General features: G+C 44.5%; 1 protein-coding gene across 4 annotated transcripts in view; it reads right to left on the bottom strand.

Annotated features, from left to right (window-relative positions):
• MBNL2 (muscleblind like splicing regulator 2) overlaps window positions 1-13904 on the bottom strand; it is a 152349-nt gene that overhangs the window by 53432 nt on the left and 85013 nt on the right. For all 4 annotated transcript variants that reach the window (XM_029210389.1, XM_029210390.1, XM_029210387.1 and 1 more), the window contains exon 3: window positions 557-721. In XM_029210389.1, coding sequence (XP_029066222.1) covers window positions 557-721 — 165 coding nt within the window. The remainder of the gene's footprint in view (window positions 1-556; window positions 722-13904) is intronic.

A 13904-nucleotide genomic window follows, 5' to 3' on the forward strand; every position in this document is an offset into this window, starting at 1 on the left:
CTCCAGGGGGAGCAGACTGCAGAAAGCGCCCTGGTCAAGATGTCTGAGGTCCAGGCTCAGCTCCACAACTGATTAGCTGCAGGACATCGGGTAAATCCACTAACTTCTGTGGTTTCATTTTCCCCTTCCTTAAAATGATACCATTGAACTAAAAAATCTATCTGTTGCATTGCTAATAATGTTTTAGGCATCAGAATCTCTTCTTTGCATAGATCATCAATTCATACTCTAAATGAGAACGTAGAACTATTGCCCTTCTAAGATGGTTCAAATATGGAGGTTACTGGTGAGAAATATGGAGGTTACTGTCACTAGTTGGAGTGACACAGATTTCCCAGATATTGATTAGAAATTGTCTTTGCCTACAGTTTCTACATGCGTTTTTCCATTTAAATAATCTAAAAAACCCTATTTTCAGCATCTAGTTAGCTTCAAAGCTATTTGCTTTAATGGTAGCCAAAGAGACAAAGTAGGGGGACACCATTTTAGGTCAACGTGGCCTTGCCTGTACCAACACTTTAATCATCAAGCCCATCGTGAGATGCAATGTACTCACCACTGGATGAAGTGGGGTTCCTGGAAACATAAATTGCATCTGCTGGGCAAGCATTGCTGCTGCAGTTTTTTGCTGGATCAAATTGTTCCTCCCGTTAATTTCGAGTTGAGTTTTTAAATGTGTTGGAGGGTGAAGATACTTGCAGTTCTCTCTTGAACAACGGCCCTGGAAGAAAGAGTTTTGGTCTTAGGACTGTCGTAAGTAGCTTTCAACTCTGTTGTCAACCATTTCACAATCATTCCTTATATACGAAGGTGTGTATCTGTGTGTGTGCACATGCGTGCACACATATGTTGGAACGTACAAGGGGTGAATCAGGCATTCGATGATTATCAGCCTTGCTCAGACCTGTTGAACAGAGAAGCGTCCTGAAATGTTGTTGTTTTCAGTGGATTCTAACTCTGACAAAAGACCCCAAGGAAACGTGACTGCTGAGAGTAAAGTCGGACCCTTCTAGGCAGTGTGGAAGGCCATCAGAGGAGCATATTTATTGTGACTTATCAAAAGGAAGCTTTGAACTTGCTAAACGTTGGTTTGTGCTGGAGTGATGACAAAATGTGAATAATTATGCGCCACATTTGTGCAGCGGGGAAAGTAATCAGAAGGTCTTGAAATGTGTGCTCCAGGGTGGCTGAAGACACCCCTAAATCAAATGATTGAAGAAGAGGCGGTGGTAGAATAGGAGCGGACATTTCTTAGTAACTGATGCACACGTGAAATTTCCAGGCATGAACTCAGATAATCACCTGCAACAGAGCAGTTTGCTCTAATACACGAAAGCTGCAGCCCATGTCCCTGCCCCAGTCCCGTGACAGCTGTATAAAATTAAATGTCACAATATGAGGTAGTGAAGAGTGTTTACAGCTAAAGTAACATCGGGATGTTAAAGTTGGCAAAGTGAAAAAAAAAATTAATTAGGTGACAGGTGTGCCTAAAACCAGTCTGAAGAGTAATCACAAATGGTAGTGTTTATACTGAATTCCCAAATTTTCAAAACTACCAATTGAGAGAATCATGTTGATATGTGAAGTATGCAATTTCTGGAGAAAGAATAACGAACTGTGTTAACCAGTATGGGGATTGTCAGTCTCTAAAGAATTAGTCTTATTTGCAACCAAGAAAAGAGAATATGGGTTTGTTTACCAAATATAAAAGTAATTTTAAAAAGCAAGCTGGGTGGATCTGGGCAAACAAATTTGTTTATAGTCATCCTAATTCTAAACATCTGGAGTTTGCACGCTGCCCCCTGCTCATTTCAGCTGTACTTGTGGTGGCGCAGGCTCCCTCCCAAATGTCAGCCTCCTACACTGCCGCGGAGAAGGGCAGACAGGAGTCCTGGGCTCAGCCTGGTGCTCTGCACTCATCAACCCGTGTTAGCAGCATGAGAGGCTGTGTCGCCCTCTGTAGGGAGGACACAGAGGCGGGCACCAGGGACCCCAGAAGGAATTGGTCACGTTTCCGCTAAAGTTATTCTGTAACAATGGGCAAGGGCAGCATGTCTCCTTAGGCTCAAGTTCATATTGTCGATGTTTCGTTCAGCATCCTAAGGGAGAAAACAGACATCTTGGGTCAAATACTGGAAGGTCCACTGTTAAAATACTGGCAAACTGGACCCACAATTTAAAATAATCCACTTAGTTGTACACCTGAAACTAACACAACATTGTTAATCAACTGTACTCCAATACGAAATAAAAAGTTAAAAAAAATAATCCAAGTCAAAGCAGTCTAGAAATCTCTTTGTCTCTCCATCTACTTCTGTCTGCAGATTTTTAAGGTAAAGTTTTAATCCTAACTTTACTTTGCTCATTGTTTTGTGATGTCCTAGGGTCCCTCCAGCCCTACCAACCTGCTTCAGGCATGTCTTATTTTACTTCTCTTTCTGTCCTCCCTTGACAATTGCCCAAGTCTCTGGATTTTCTAAAATAAAATCTCCAAGAAATCATTCAGATTGGGCCAGCTCCTAGAGCACATGAGTATGACCAGTCTCTGGACTGGCTGCCTTATGTCAGGTGTCCAAATACATTCTTATCATCTATTGTGGGAGGTGGTCGCGGGACGTGGCTACTGCCCATCATCAGGGGTGGAGGAGAATTGAACAGAGTGACATTTCTTGTATAGAGGATAAGTCTTCCCAGGCTTCTCTCTGACAAGCTCAATTCAAACTCTCTTCAAACACAGTCAGTTCACTTGGAAGATGACACCCAGAGAGGCTCATGTATACAGGGTACACGTATGGGCCTATGTGTACAAATGTACAAAGGGCCTCATGTGGGGATTTGGGAAAACAAAGTTCCATAGAATGGAGTTGGAATTTGTGAAACATCCGCACTTCTACCAGTCTGGCTATTCTATTTTGCTCGTTCATATAATTGTCAATTTGATCATTAGTCTTCTAATGTAATGCTTCAGGTAAAAATTTCGATGAGGCTAGAAAAATATGTTTTTTTTGTTAATGCTGTCATCTCTTGATACAACTGGGACTCTTAAGGAACTACATAAACTATTTTCAGCCAATGGAACATGATTTACAACATCGAATTAGTAATTTATTGATGGAACCTTCTTTTCCATGAGAATTAATACAATTTCCTACTGTTCTTACTTACACACTTGGAGTGAGGTATATTATTGATTACCCATGTACCAGACAATTTATACATGGTTATCTCATTTTCTCCTTATAACAGCTATAATGATCCCTATTTTACAAAACAGCAAATGTACTCAGAAAGATCAAGAAACTTTCCAAAGGTTATATAATTGGTAAGTGGTAGGGCTGGATTTTAAATCTAGGTTTATCTGACTCAATTACCTCACTGTACTAACCTATTTATTAGCAACAGTTAAAAATCCAGGGAGGATAAAAGTCTAGCATTCTCCTTCATAGAATAGGCTACTTAACACAATTTAAAATATAATAGAGGGCTTCCCTGGTGGCGCAGTGGTTGAGAGTCCGCCTGCTGATACAGGGGACACGGGTTCGTGCCCAGGTCCGGGAGGATCCCACATGCCGTGGAGCGGCTGGGCCCGTGAGCCATGGCCGCTGAGCCTGCGCGTCTGGAGCCTGTGCTCTGGAACGGGAGAGGCCACAGCGGTGAGAGGCCCGCGTAAAGCAAAAAAAAAAAAATATATATATATATATATATATATAATAGAATATATACGAGGATTTGGGAGTGGAGAAAGATCATTTGCCTGGGTCTGTCTGTCGGAAGGGGGTCAGAGGAGTGGTTAGGCTTACAGGCTCTGGAGGCAGATGCCTGGGCACATAAGTTGGCTCTGCTTTTTCCTACCTTTGTAACTTCGAGCAGATTACTTGAATTTCTTGTATATTGGTGTTTTCATCTATACAATGAAAATAATTATTGTGTTTTCCTCTAAAGGCTGTTGTAGGATTAGATGAGCTAATACAGGCACAAGGCGTAGAGAATGCCTGGCACGTAGTAAGCACTGGGGAAGCGTTGTCAGCATTACCAAAGAAAGAAAAGATATTTGTATGTCATTTTCTTTACAGTAAATGCAGGATTACAGATTTAGTTATGTTTTGATTGGCTTTTTGTTTCTTCTCTAGAGTAGCTTTTCATTTCAAAACATGATAAAAGCAATCAGTACTTAATTATACTTATTCAAATATCTTATATTTAAAATTATTTTCAAGTCTACAGGATATTTCTGCAAGTATCCATATTTGAGGAGAGAGCCCTGGAACATAGTTCAGTCTAGCGTCAATATTTTGAAGGGTGTTGCAGCACAGATGTATGAGGCATACAATTCAAAGCCTGGGAAACTGCAGGCAGCAAAATTTTAGTAAGGGATACTATAGGACTCTAAAATCCTAAAGGAAAACTTACTGTCAAAATATAACTATTTGACACAGTAAACAATTGGTAAGGAAGTTTTTGTTAAGGCGTAAGATCTGTCAGGATACACATCATCGCACAAAAACTGTTGATTATCAAAGCAAGTTGTCATAACCCTACGGGAGAGGGCAGTGAGCAGAAATGTAAAGCATCTTTGTATATCATTGTGAAACAAAACAGAAGTGTCAAAAATAGCGTCTCCCAATTTTAGTCCAAGAAATGAAGACGAAAATGTCTTGGGAAAGTCTTCCTGTGGCTGCTAGGATTGTTTTTTTTTGTTTTATTTTAACTCTTCCTCCCTTGGTTAAACACTGTTTCCGAGAGATAAGAGAGGTGAGGGTCCAGCCCCTGGAGAAGGGGGCTGGCACAGCTTCTGTGGGATGGAGTGGGAGGGCACCATTCCAGAGTCTTTGTGAAGAATCTTCTAGAACTGGAAAATGGGAGCCCTGGAGGAGTCTAGGCAGATGGTCCCACACCAGGGTCTAATGTGGAGATTGCAGCCCTCAGGGGCTCCGCCCACCCCGGGTGGGATGCAGCAGGTTTAGAAATGACAGGTGGTCTGGATCACACTCACCATTGTTCTTGGTCTATTTCCAGGCTAGGGTCTCATTCCTTCCTTCATTCAACAAATATTGATTGAGACCTTGCTGTGTACCAGGTCTTGTGCTAAGCGCTAGTTAACTAAAAGTGAGTAAACACAAGATCTGCTGCCTCCCTGCCTGAAGCCTGCAATCAGGTGGTGAAGACGGATATTAGCCAAACAGTGACACAGATAAATGTATAATTACAAACTGTGGTCCCTGTTCTGGAGGAGAAGGCTGAGAGACAATGGTGGGAGAGGGTCAGAATTGAGACTGGTGGCAAAGGAGGGCTCTGAAGAAGTGACATATTTAAACTGAGACCTGAAGGATGAGAAGGAACTTGGCAAGGGAGTGAGTGAGGGCTAAAGTGTGTGTGTGTGTGTGTGTGTGTGTATGTATTTGTGTGTTGAGGGGGAGAATACAAAATGAGGACAAAAGGAAGAGGATGTGCTAGGAGAATGTACCATCTGGGGGCCTTCTTGAAGTTTCTCAAGGCTGGAATACAGAAGGGGGTGTGGGTTGCAGTGGGGGGATGATAAGAGATAAAACGGGAAGAAGTAGACTACAGCCAGATAACAAAGAACTTTGGGAGTTAAGTTAAGGGCTATGAACTTCATTGCCACTGAAAGTTTTGAAGCAGGAGAAGCGCAAGATCAGATTTATGTTTTACGCTACGTATAAAATCTTACCCTGATTATTAGATTTTGTATCTCTAATGTTGTTATGGTTTGCATTGTTTGGAATCCGCTTATTTAAAAACAATAACAGAATTCTGACGTAGTTTACATAGGATTTGTGCACTTCATTCTGCTTCCCAAAATAATCTCTACTCCAGGAAAATTTAGTTTAGGGAGGATGGTTAGAAGCAAGTGAGAATTTCAAGCTGAATTAAGTTTATTAAAATAAGCGACCATGAAAGATTCTAATGCAGAATACCCATGTTGATTCTTAACAAGATGAGGAAAGATGCTGAATAACTAATATGTACTTGTCAGAACAACAGATCGTAGCTATCGGAATTACATGGTCATTACATTGCATGACGTGGGAGAAAATAAATGCAGCTTTGGCTAAGAAAAAATTTCAGAATCAGGTTGGTGTGAGAAAGGAAAAGTGTAATTGGAAAATGAGGTTTTCCAATTGCTTATTTTAAAATCAGGAATATTTAGAGTCTTCCTAGTATGCTCCTAATTGAAAAAGTCAATTAAAATATGGAAGCAAAAAAGAAAACAGATTAATTAGGAGGTTATTAAAGGGATTAACAATAGGAGTTTGGCCCATAGGAATAGCTAACAGACAACTATATCCCATTAGTTTTCCATGGGAAAAGCAATGGATTTTATATGATCTGCAATTCAAACTGACAATAGGCCCCTGCTGTACGACTCGGGGATAATTTAAATTGTTTCTTAGTGTGGGCCACGCCATTGATCAGCAGGCTCTACAAAGGCCCTTTTGGGAAATAATTCCAGTTGAGGCCCAGGGTCACAGCCTGATCCACTGAATTCCTCCTCTTCCCGTTGGGTCCTGGCTGCTCACTGCTTTCAGCGTGTGATGGTATTTTCAAGGGAGCAGGCCTGGCTGTGGAATGGAGAATCTGACTCTAAGACTGGGGGCAAATGGTATGCGTTCCCAAAGTGGCCTGCTGGGATGCTCTGAGTCCAGGAGCCTGCTTGGGAGGTCCATGGAAGCCACTGAAGAACCTCTCAGATTCCCTCGCGTTCTGCACGCGTGAAACCAACTTAGCGAAATCCTGATGTCCTGGAGTCACATTCCTGAAGCCTGTTCTATCTTGGAACCTTTCCTGGAGAAGCAGTTGAAACCAGTGGTAAAGGGAACAGTCTCTGGAACTGGACTACTTGGGCTCAAAATTCAGCTCTGCTGTTCTTGCCATGGGACCTTGTGGCCTCCAGTTGCCACATCTGTAAAATGGGGATAACAATAGTTCCCCCTTCATAGACTTTCGTAAGGATTAAGATTTAATGCATATACAGTGTTTGAGCAGTTCCTGGCACATAGTAAGCCCTCTGTAAGTTTTTATTATCCTCCTTCCCTGGTGGCACAGTGGTTAAGAATCCACCTGGCAACACAGGGGACACGGGTTTGATCCCTGTTCTGGGAAGATCCCACATGCCGTGGAGCAGCTAAGCCCGTGCGCCACAACTACTGAGCCTGCACTCTAGAGCCTGTGTGCTGCAACTACTGAAGCCCGCGTGCCGCAACTACTGAAGCCCGCGCGCCTAGAGCCCACGCTCCGCAACAAGAGAAGCCACCGCAACGAGAAGCCCACACACTGCAACAAAGAGTAGACCCCGCTCACCACAGCTAGCGAAAGCCCACGTGCAGCAACGAAGACCCAATGCAGCCAAAAACCAAGCAAATAAATAAATAAATAAAATAAAAATAAAAACAACCTTGCTGATAACTAGCTCAGTTTCTGTATCACGGTGCTTCTCTCTGGCCTGTCTACCAAGCTCTTTAACACTATTCTTGTTCTCACAGTCAGCACCAGCCTTGGCCATTTCTCTCTTTGGAAGAACCTCAGATCTGTTTTTCTTTGATATCTGTCCTGCTGAAACTTGCCAGGCCTGATTAACATGGCATGACTAATGCAGAGTTTAAAGCAGCTATGCATTATAGTGGGGAAATCCTGGAATTCTGGTTGTGGCTTCATCCCTAAACGGTTAGATTAACTTTTGCAGATAATGTATAATATTCTGTGCCTCAATTTTCTTATCTGTCAAATGGGGGTGATGATGTTCCCATATCTCAACTCTTTCTGATGTCTGTGAGAGCTCGAGAGACGGCCACAGTTGCTCTGAAAAAAGTCATAATTTGCTATACATTGTCAATTCTACATCTATTTCCCCCTTGGATGTTCCTAATCTAGTAAAAGGAGAAAGCCACATAAACCAACAGTTACAGTGAAGGGTGACACCTGGGAGGTATGTTGGCAACAGTCCCAATATGTTGTGAGAATTGTGAGCGGTCTGTGTGACAGGCGGGGCATGAAGTGCATCAGCAGACGTGGCAAATTAAGTCAAAATCGATTAAGTCTGGGAGGATCTATTAAGCACCTACAGTGGAAAATTCAGTCAAATAGACCACTGCTTTGGTCCCCGTGACATGTAAAGTGTTTAGCAGATGTTTTCTAAGTGACTAAACTGGCTGGGGGGGAATCAGATGCTCACAGCCTCAGTTTCCCCAGTTTCAAAATGTCTCAAGGTTTTTGAAAGTGGGAGAAAAAACCCAGAGGCCTTGGTTTGAGCAGGCGAGGTCCAGCCCTCTTCCCCAAGGCTGGCGCTTTCCCTTCCTTACAGGGAGCTGCGAATGCTTCTGAGTCTGCCGTCTCTAGGTTTGCATTTAGGGCAGCCTGTAATCCCCGGAGAGGCTGGAAGACCTTGGGGCCGTCACCAGTGCTCTAGGAGCAGATCTGTGACTCATTATAGTCATGCCAATGTAACTGCCCTATTCCTTCAAGCACTACTGTGCTGTTAAGACCCGATTTGTGACCGTTTAAACAGATGAAACATAAAAATTAATAAATGGGGAGGAGAGGCAAAGAGGGTGAATTGTTTGCAGTTTGCCATTTCAAAGCACGTGTCAATTTTATTTTTTAAAGGATTTGGCTGCCTGAGAAGTTTAATTAATCAATCAATTAATTTGTTAACATTAAGACTCAAGTTTATTTATTTAGTTAGTTTTTGCGGTACGCGGGCCTCTCCCAGTTGTGGCCTCTCCCGTTGCGGAGCACAGGCTCCGGACGCGCAGGCTCAGTGGCCATGGCTCACGGGCGCAGCCGCTCCGCGGCATGTGGGATCTTCCCATACCGGGGCACGAACCCGCGTCCCCTGCATCGGCAGGCGGACTCTCAACCACTGCGCCACCAGGGAAGCCCTCAAGTTTATTTTTTTATATATGTTTCAAAATGTACTGAGCGTGTCTCCTTCCCTTGCTTCTCCAATTATGTGAAGAATTCTTTTTCACTGTTTTTCTCTTCGACTTCTTTTCTCTGTCCTTGAGCCTGGGCAGTTTAAGTGTCTCAGACTACTGTGTCTTATGATTGGAAAGAGCTGTTTGTCAGTTTGATTGAGGCGCCAAGCCCTGTCTTTACTGGTAAGGATTATCCATCTTGTTAACTTTATATGTTAACTGAAAATGTGCCAGTTAAGAGAAATCAGTGAGACCAAAAGTAGTCCCTCCGTTTTCCGGAGATTTAAGGAAACTGATTTCCAAGCATCAGGTGCTTCATTTCAAGGTTATTTTATCACAGCTAAAGGATTAGCGTCTTCGGAGCCCCGCTGAGTAGTGTGGATCGCGATAATGTACCGACATAACGCAAAACCCGTCTAGCTGCTGTCTGACTTCAGAGTGTCCAGTTTCCTGACATCACGTTCATCCGTGTACGCGTGGCTATGGCCGTGGGTGAAACAGAGGCTCTATGCAATATTAATCTCACAGCATTAGGATGTTTCCTGTGTGGGGAGGGCAGGCCTTTCTGGTCTACGTCTTATACTTCTCAGTACGGAGACCCTCACACGGTGGGCACTCGGTGCGCGCTATCAAATGACTGTCCTCCTCTCTCTCCTCCAGCAAATCGCGTGCCGAGCCCTGTGATATTAAATGGGCAGTCAAAACACAGAGTGAGCAATGCCACAGTATGGGGGAATTCAAGGCGCTTTGTGAGCACACTGTAGGGAACTCTGCCTAGCTCAGGGGCCAGGGATGACTCTAGTGGAAGGCACATGGCACGTTCAGACTAACATCTTTATTGGATTATCTAGTTGCGTATGTGCGGAGGGAGGGGGGTAGGTAGGGAGTAAGGGTTGGCGATTCGGACAATTAAAACGAGCCAGACTACTTCATGACCACTCTGGGGGGGGCGGTCAAGTTCCCAAAGCCTTATGAAGGCCTTCACACGGCACCTGAAACAAAGCAAATGCTTAGGAAATATTGGCTGCTGTTTTTCTTATCAGATGATCAGTATGTCCAGAAGCTGGTCATTTTCCAAATAAGTGAAATCTAGCCAAAGACACAAACTTTATTTTACACTCTCTGTTATTGTACAGTCTCTTTCAGTCTGATTTGAAAACCACGTGGTCAATCACCTACCCCCCCCACCCCCCACCATAGGGAACTTCCTGGAATTCGGACACTGGCAGACAATCAGCCTTAAAGGCTGACATTTACTGGGTATAAATACCTCGGTTCCGCTTAGAAAATAGCCACAGTCCCAAGCCTGTGGACTGTCAGGTGTTTTCCCCACTTCTCTGGTCACTCTAGCCCCTTCCCCCAGATCCTACCACCTCTCCCTCCTGGATCCCAGGGATCAAAGAGTTAAATCTGGCACAGCAAGGGGGGGCCTCCCTGACACAGGTCACTGCCCTGGGAGGTATTTATATTAAAAGATTTTGCATATCGCACCTCATTATAAATATACTTGTGACAAGGCCAGAGTGCCCTGGTTGTTGGTGTCAAGCTGGGTAAGGCTTCCAGGAGGAGGTGGGAGAAGGGGTGGGTGAGGTATGGCTGGGGCATTGGGAAGGGGGGGGGGGCAGGAAGGGGAGGAAGATGGGGAAAAAGACCAGGAAAACAGGGCCAATCAGGTGAAGAAGCGCTGGAAGGAGATGGAAGGGTAGAGTGTCCTTTTCAGGGTGCATTCAGTTTTAGTAACAAAGAAAAGCACATTCCTCTTGGGCTGGTGTGTATTACTCACTGCCTTGAGACTGACCTGCCTGCAAACTGAGCAGCTGCAGAAGGAAGCTGCACTTGATTCAAGAAACACAGCCTGGGGAGGTACGGGCGGGCGTGGCCCCTGCGTCACTGCAGGGCCAGTTCTGCACCGCTTAGGGGAGGATCAGAGCAGAGGTGAGGGCTTTAGCGTCTGTCTCCTGAGGGCAGGAGCTGTGGACCTCCATTCCTTTATTCATTCAGCAAACATTGTGGAGCATCTGCTCGAGGCCAGAAACTGGGGTGGAATTGCGCACAGGGTACTGAGATGTGATCTTACCCTCAATAAAAATAGCAAAGACTTATATAATAGTGCACATATCATGTACCAGGAGTTTCTAAGTGCTTTTGGTACAGCACACTCTAATCTTCAATACAAGTGCTTAACAGAGGAACCGTTAATATTCTCATTTTATGGGATAAAAGGGAGGCACAGAGAGGGGAAGTGACTTCCCAGAGTCACACAAGTAGTCAGTGGCAGAGCTGGGCATCTGACCCAGGCTGGGTGGCAGCCTGTGCTGTTGACCCTCTGAAGAGCCATTTTTAAGAAACTGAAAATCCCATGCAACGTTCCTATTACACCTTAGAAAGCATTCTTCACACATAATATCTTATTACAGCTTCACAACATTCTTGTAATATATTACTCCAATTTAAAGGGAAGGAAAATGAAGCTCCGAGAGATCTGAAGATACTTTCCAAGGCCAAGTTGCCAAAGTCTACCAGGCTGAATTCTGGGCCCCACTACTAAAAAGTGTGCCCTCCCCTGCCCCTTGCTGTCAGTGGGGGGAAGCTGCAGGGTAACATACAAAAGATTTGTTCAGAGCAGAGTGGACCCCTTGCATAATAATGAACTAAATTAGGGAGGTGACACGGGACGAGTGTGTCGTGGGTTGAATTGTGTCTTCCTGGAGAGACGGGTTGATGTCTTAAGCCCCACTTCCTTGGAATGTGACCTTATTTGGAGATAGGGTCTTTTATAGAGGTAATTAGGTTAAGATAAGGTCATCTAGGTGGGCTTTAATCCAACATGACTGGTGTCCTTATAAAAAGGGAAAATTTAGACACAGGGACAGACAATGTGAAGAGACACAGGAAAAAGATGGCTATCTCTAACCCACGGAACGTCTGCGGCTGCCAGAAGCTGGGAGAGGGGCCTGGCACAGTTCCTTCCCTAGACCTTTAGAGGAAGCATGGCCCTGCTGACACCTTGGTTTCAGACTCTGAGCTTCCAAAACTGTGAGAGAATAAACTTCTGTTGTTCTAAGCCACCTGATTTGTGGTACTTGTTACAGCAGCCTTGGAAACAAGTACAATCACTTATAAGAAATGCTAGATGATGGTTTTTTTTTCATGAGATTGGAGGCTACAACCAGCAAAACACTATGCTATCTTCTGACACAAAGATTTGGTTCTGCGAATGGGTATTCTAATTCTTTTCGCGAACTCAAGTAACAAGATCCCCTTGTCTTATCAAAAACAAACTACAGCAACTCCCAAATCCTTAACAAGTACAATGATTTTCTGCAAATGAAATTTTGTCAGCTTAAACACTATTAGATTTTTCACATGGCAGATTTAATAGGAGAGATTTATTTTAGTAAAAGACAAAATGTTTCACTAAAGAACTTATTAGTAATGCATAAAGGCCTACTGAGTCTCTGAAGATCCCATTTTCAAAGAGAAACGTTGGGATAATTTTTATGTCCTGATTACAGAGAAAGGCTCGATGAAGATCGTCCTCGATATTAAGTTTGTATGGAGGAGGCAGATGGGGGAAGGGAGAGGAATCACTCAGTCAAGCAGGAGGGAAGTCAAAGAAAGTGTGTAAGTTTGGCCAGCATTTTGAAGTTGCTTTTAAAAAGGTTGATATGCGTTTCTGGGAAGTGAGGCCACCTTCACAGGTACTTGGATGCACCAAGCAACGATGTTAGAGGACGGGGTGCAAGGACGAAGCCTGCCGACTCCAGCCCAGGTCTGCCCTACTCCCTCCCTGCTGACCGCCTCACCTATTCATTCTCTCCCAGGCTCCCAGGACAAATCCTAAACTGAGGCTGGCTGTTAGCCCCTGGCGGATACCAAGTCAAGCCCCCTGTTTTGATGGCTAGACGACTGCTCTGTGCTATGTCCCAACTTTCTGCTTTCCTCTTCACCTTGTCTGCCTAGTGGGTGTCCCAGTGGGTACCACAGGGTTTCTCTCTTCACTTCCAAGTTCAAGAGCTGAGAAACTGCCTCACTCCAGGCTCCCTCCTCAGGCTGGGTCTGTGACCCACTGGGGGACAGCTGCTACCCACCTGCAAACCCACCAAGGATCATCTACCTGGATTTGTCCTCTCTGTCACCCACCCTCAGCTGACACCCTGCTTATTTTTCTCAGACTTCCTGCTGCTGAATATTTCTCTGGGATGCACCTAGAAGGGTGGACACACAGTCAGTGGTTCAGTCAGCACCTCTTTGGTCCAGGGGGCAGAACTAGCTCCAGACTCTGGAGCCCCTCTGGTCAGATTCAGCCAAACACTGAGATATGACATTATTCCCTTTCCCTCTTAGGACTGTTTGTGGAGGAAGTGTTGTCCCTCAGCAAATCCCAGTGTTCCCCATTAGTGGCTACAGGTTGGATACTTAAGCTCCTCATAGCCCAGCAACTGCGGGTCAAATTTATTTATAAACTGAATCAATCCATTATTAGAGGGTCCAGTGTTTTGTGTTGCTGTTGTTTTTTAAGAGAATTACATATATGGTAATAATACTTGGTAACATTAGTTGAGTACAAATAAATACTGATATTATTATTATTACTGACTACTACTACTACTTATTATTATTATTATTTTGCGGTACACGGGGCTCTCACTGTTGTGGCCTCTCCCGTTGCGGAGCACAGGCTCCGGACGCGCAGGCTCAGCGGCCATGGCTCACGGGCCCAGCCGCTCCGCGGCCTGTGGGATCTTCCCATACCGGGGCACGAACCCGTGTCCCCTGCATCGGCAGGCAGACTCTCAACCACTGCGCCACCAGGGAAGCCCTGACTACTTATTATTAAATACATACTAGGCACTGTGCTAAGTGTTTCACCTGCATTGTCTCAGGCAAACCTATCAGAAGGGGAGGTGCTATTAATATCTCCATTTGATACACGAGAGAACCGAGACCTGGCTAGATTAACCACCTTGT

This window comes from Monodon monoceros, unplaced genomic scaffold (assembly GCF_005190385.1).
Source record: "Monodon monoceros isolate NGI ecotype Baffin Bay Population unplaced genomic scaffold, NGI_Narwhal_1 Super_Scaffold_8, whole genome shotgun sequence".
Classification (NCBI taxonomy): domain Eukaryota; kingdom Metazoa; phylum Chordata; class Mammalia; order Artiodactyla; family Monodontidae; genus Monodon; species Monodon monoceros.